The sequence below is a fragment of the Dromaius novaehollandiae genome, chromosome 23 (genome assembly GCF_036370855.1).
Source record: "Dromaius novaehollandiae isolate bDroNov1 chromosome 23, bDroNov1.hap1, whole genome shotgun sequence".
In the NCBI taxonomy this organism is placed as follows: domain Eukaryota; kingdom Metazoa; phylum Chordata; class Aves; order Casuariiformes; family Dromaiidae; genus Dromaius; species Dromaius novaehollandiae.
Window position 1 is genome coordinate 6,788,547 of NC_088120.1, and position 4,565 is coordinate 6,793,111.

Sequence of the window (4,565 nt, forward strand, 5' to 3'; positions counted from 1 at the left end):
GCTGGGGCCCATCTGCTCCTTGCTCCATCTCGGCTCCTAATTCGGCTTGTGCCCTTGGCCGCAGGGACCTCGACGTCACCTCCTGGGTGTCTGATGGCCTCGGGCAGCCCCGGCAGTGGGAACGGCCCCTGTCTGGCCTCCTCCTGCTCCCGGGATGCGCGATAACGCCCAGCCAGACCCGGAGGGACCCTCGGTCCCCGGGATGGGAACGCCGGGCTCTCCAGGGGAGCGCTGGCTCCCTCCCAGTGCCGCCCAGTGCCCCTCCCAGCACCCGCAGGTCCCTCCTCCCGGTCCAAAGTTGCAGCCCGCTCAGCCGGGACGGCTGGTGTCCCAGCGGGGACGATGCCGGGGCGCACGGTGCTCCCCAGCCCCCCCGAGGCTCTGCCGGGCAGAGCGGAGCGGCTGCCAGTGTCAGGTACCGCGGGTGGCGGGGGGGTCCCTGGGGACAGGGAGGGGGCTGGCAGCCGGCTGAGCCCTGCGGCGGTTTTGGGGGGCTGCGCAGGTGGTGTCTGTGCTGGGGGGGACGGCAGCGGCTCTGGAGCCTGGTGGGAGGGTGAAGTCCGGGACAGGGAGCTGCAGCGTCCCCGGCACCGTGTCGAGGTGTTCCTGTCCAGGTGTTTCCCCCTCCCAGGCTGGTTGTTGTCACCCGGATGTGCCTGGGGGGGGCAGCGGGGACCAGGCTCCTCTGGCCCCACAGGGATGTAACGACCCTCTGGTTTGCTGGTGGGGACAACCACACGTCCAGCGAGGCCTCGCAGGGGACAGAGGGGGACACAGAGGGCTGGGGGGGTCCCTGGACTCCCCAGAAGTGGGGACCACGGAGGGGGGCAGGGACAGCGGGATGTTAGTGCTCCACAAGTGTGACGAGTGGCCAGGTCTCAGCTTCCCTTGCTGCTGGCCAGGCACCCCGCGGCAGAGCGGTGACGGGAGCCGGTGTGTCACCAAGTGCAGTCAGGCCTGATGCTTCCCGGCTTTAAACAGGCCTCGGCCGCGCACCGGGATGCCCCGCGCTGGTGTGGGAGGCCGGTGCATGAGGCGAGGGCCCAGCCTCGGGCCTGCGGGAGCAAAGGATGGGGATGCGGATGGGGGACGTGTTCGCCATGGCAACGGAGGGGGTTGCTAGGAGACGCAGCCCGGAGGAGGGGAGGGATGCCCAGCAGCCGTCCTCCTCTCCCCCCCAGCCTTGTCCCCCCCCCCGGGCAGCCAGCTCCCGGGCCGAGTCCCCCAGCGCGGCGCCACGGGGAGCCAGAGCATCCCCAGGGCAGGCTGCAGCCCCCCGTGACACCCCCGGCTGGGTCGGGGTGAGGATGAGGGTGACGCAGGGGCCGTGCCCGGGGGCACAAGCAGCGGACGGTGCTGTACGGACCGCAGGGGCAGGCTGAGCCTTGCGCCCCCGGCACTAGCGAGGTCCCCCTGGTCCCCCTTCAGCTTGCGAGACCGAGGGATGGTGGATGGGTTTTCCTTGGGTGCCCAAACCTCAGGCCCAGCATTGATGGGGGCTGCGATCGGCGGCCCACGGCCGTGCAGGGGCTGTGAGCAGAGGGGACACAGCTGGGTCCTTCCAAAACGGGCTGAGGGGGCCTGACCCCGTGTCCCCCCCCACCTCCAGGCACGCATGCTGTCAATGGGAACCCCACGGTCCCGCCATTCCCCGCCGAGATGCAGGTGGCGATTTTCGGTGAGTGATTTCCCCACTGCCGGGGGCATCCTGGCAGCAACGGGGATCCCGAGCGCCCAGGCCTGGGAGGAAACTCCCTCGGAGCCGGTGCTCTCCCGGCCGGGGGAAGACCTCGGGTGGTCGGAGGCCGCCCCAGCCTGAACCGCGGTGGTGGGTGCCCAGCTGGGCCTGCCCGGCCACCCTCTCCTCGCACCCGTCTCCCCGCAGGCATGGGGTGCTTCTGGGGAGTGGAGCAGCTCTTCTGGAAGATGCCGGGGGTCTTCTCCACCCAGGTGGGCTACGCAGGAGGCTTCACCCCCAACCCCACCTACGAAGAGGTCCGCTCAGGTAGCGACCAGCTCCTCTCCTCCTTGCCATGATCCAGCCCTTGCTGGATCCAGCCCCCGGAGCTCACTGCAAGGCCGGGAGCGGGCGTCCGGGTGGGATTTTGCGGGGGGCGGAGGGGAGCAGGGAGGCCAGCGCGGGTGCGATGCCGGCCCCTGCCTCGCGCTGATCCGTTCGGAGCTGGCTTAGGCCATCGCAGCAGATGGGGAGGCTGCAGCGGGCCGGGAGCACATGCGGCAGTCGGGGCGGGCAGGGCGATTTCGGCTGGGTTCCCTGTGCCCCGCTCAGCCCCACGGGCCCCGGCACTGGATTCCCCCCCACCAGGTCCATGCCTTGGCTTCGCTCCCCCAGACACAGCAGGACCACGGGGCAGCGGGATGCTCCCGCGGGATGCCCTCCAGCACTGCTCAGCCACTGATCGCCCCCTTCATCCCCCATCCCAGCCCCCCAAATCCCCCCCGTGCCGGGACAGACGGCTGCTGGGCTTAACTGGAGGAGCGTTTTGCAGGGGGGGCCGCCGAGGATTAGCCGTCTGCAAGAAATATTATCCGCGGCTGCCGTCTCCAGCCGGGGATTTAACACAGCGCGGAGGGGGAGCGGAGGGGAAGGGGTAGGGGAGCTCCCGCTCCGGGAGGCATCGGGCCCCCTCGGTGCAACCCTCGCCGACACTCGTGGTTTGCATGAGTCTCACGAGCTTGCCAGTTCTCAGCTCCCAGCAGCCGGGTGCATTGACTGCCAGCCCCAGGGGGGGTTTTACCCCCCCCCCGGGCTGCGGGAGGCTGCAGGGAGCTTGCAGGCAGGCCATGAGGAGCACGGGGGGGGGGGGCGTCTGCCCCCGCAGCCCTGCGCTTGGCCCCGGGGGCCCGGCGCGACGGGGGTGCAGGGCTGGCTCTCGCCCCGCAGGGCTGACAGGGCACGCGGAGGTGGTGAGGGTGGTCTTCGACCCCCGGGAGCTCCGCTACGAGGACCTGCTCAGAGCCTTCTGGGAGAACCACGACCCCACGCAAGGTAGGGCTGAGCCGTGGGGCTGGGCGGCGGCGACGGGGCCTGGTTCGGCCCTGGGGGTGCCCCAGAGCCCTGCCGGGGGCTGCCCCCAAACTGCCTCCGAGGAGAGCCTTTGCATCTCCGTCCTCGGTGCTCCTAGAGCCCCAGGGCTTCCTTATTCCCCCCCCCCGGACCCCCAGTCCTGGTGCCCTGCAGGGCAGGAAGGGCAGGATGGGGAAACCGAGGCACGGAGAAGGGCACGGCCCTGAGGCTGGGGGGTGCAGAGCTGGGGCAGGATTAAGCCCCAAATACCCCGGCTTGCTGCACCCACCGTCACGCCGCCCCTTCCTGTGGTTTCCTCTGCAGCTGTGCCCCCCCGTGCCTCAGTTTCCCCATCCACCGAAGGGTGGCTGTCACCTCCCGGTGGGTTCAGGCTCAGTGGGTGCCCCATAACCCCCCTCCCGGGTGCTTTTGGCCCCCCAGGCATGAGGCAGCAGCAGGACGTGGGCACCCAGTACCGCTCCGTCATCTACACCCTGGGCGCCGAGCAGGGCGAAGCCGCCCGCCGGAGCAGGGCAGCGTACCAGGAGGTAGGGGGGGGCCCGGCCCCCAGCCCGGGTCCTGGGGCAGCAGGACCCTCCCCGGTGCTGTTTCCTCGGTGGGGGGGAGCAGGTTTTGCCCTGTCCCTGTTTGCTGGGGGTAAAAGTAATAGGGGACCTACTACTTAAAAGTAATAGGCACCTCACGCGGGGTGCTGGGGGGTTGCTGGGGGGATGTATGGGGGCAAGGTGAGGAGCCCCCCTCGCAGCCCAGCCCAGCATCCCCCCGCTGTGGGTGCCGGGGGTCCGGGCGCCTCCTCCCCTCCGCCCGCTCCTAGGAGCTGAGCAAGCGGCGCCTGGGAGCCATCACCACCGCCGTGGAGCCGGCCGGCGACTTCTTCTACGCCGAGGACCGCCACCAGCAGTACCTGCACAAGGTGCCCGGCGGCTACTGCGGCCTCCAGGGCACCGGCGTCGCCTGCCCCGTCGCCCCCTGAGCCGTCGGCCCCGGCTCCTCCTTGCCTTCCTCTTCCTCGCTCCCTCTCTCCCGGGGAGGGAGGAAGGTTCCTGCGCCAGCCCGAGGGCAGCGCCACGGCCTGGGGACATCTCCGTGTCACTGGGGAGGGTGGCGCTGGCTTGTCCCCACTGCTGTGCTGCTCTGCATCACCCCAGCTGGATTAAAGCTCTGTCCCCCCCCACCCCACCCTGTCCGGTCCCATGGGTGCAGCCGTGGGGACAGGGGCAGGACCTCAGTGGGGCTCAACCCACGGCTCTGTCCCACAGCAGGGGGGTGGTGGCCTGGGGACTGCTGGCCCAGGGGCCAGTAGGAACTGGGGCTGATGGTCCAGCGGGCTGATGGCCTGGGGGGGGGATCAGTGGTCCTGGGGGCTGGTAGGACACAGGGATTTGGTGGCCTGGGGGGGGGATCAGTGGTCCTGGGGGCTGGTGGGACACAGGGATTTGGTGGCCTGGGGGGGGATCAGTGGTCCAGGGGGCTGGTGGGGCACAGGGGGCTGGTGGCCTGGGGGGGGATCAGTGGT

General features: G+C 70.4%; 1 protein-coding gene across 1 annotated transcript; it reads left to right on the forward strand.

Moving 5' to 3' along the window:
• The first annotated feature begins 293 nt into the window (after positions 1-293).
• On the forward strand, positions 294-4,223 carry LOC112981198 (peptide methionine sulfoxide reductase MsrA-like). The gene is made up of 6 exons (XM_026096674.2): positions 294-415; positions 1,610-1,678; positions 1,886-2,005; positions 2,906-3,010; positions 3,470-3,576; positions 3,864-4,223. Exons 1-6 carry the CDS (start codon positions 343-345, stop codon positions 4,020-4,022), a joined length of 633 nt encoding a protein of 210 aa, XP_025952459.2. The 5' UTR covers positions 294-342; the 3' UTR covers positions 4,023-4,223.
• The last annotated feature ends 342 nt before the right edge of the window (positions 4,224-4,565 follow it).

Excerpts from the sequence above, each read along its gene's own strand:
- LOC112981198 (XM_026096674.2), top strand. The coding sequence starts at position 343 with ATGCCGGGGCGCACGGTGCTCCCCAGCCCCCCCGAGGCTCTGCCGGGC. Across the intron at positions 1,679-1,885 it reads GATGCAGGTGGCGATTTTCG|GCATGGGGTGCTTCTGGGGA; the intron begins GTGAGTGATTTC and ends GTCTCCCCGCAG. Across the intron at positions 3,011-3,469 it reads GAACCACGACCCCACGCAAG|GCATGAGGCAGCAGCAGGAC; the intron begins GTAGGGCTGAGC and ends TTGGCCCCCCAG.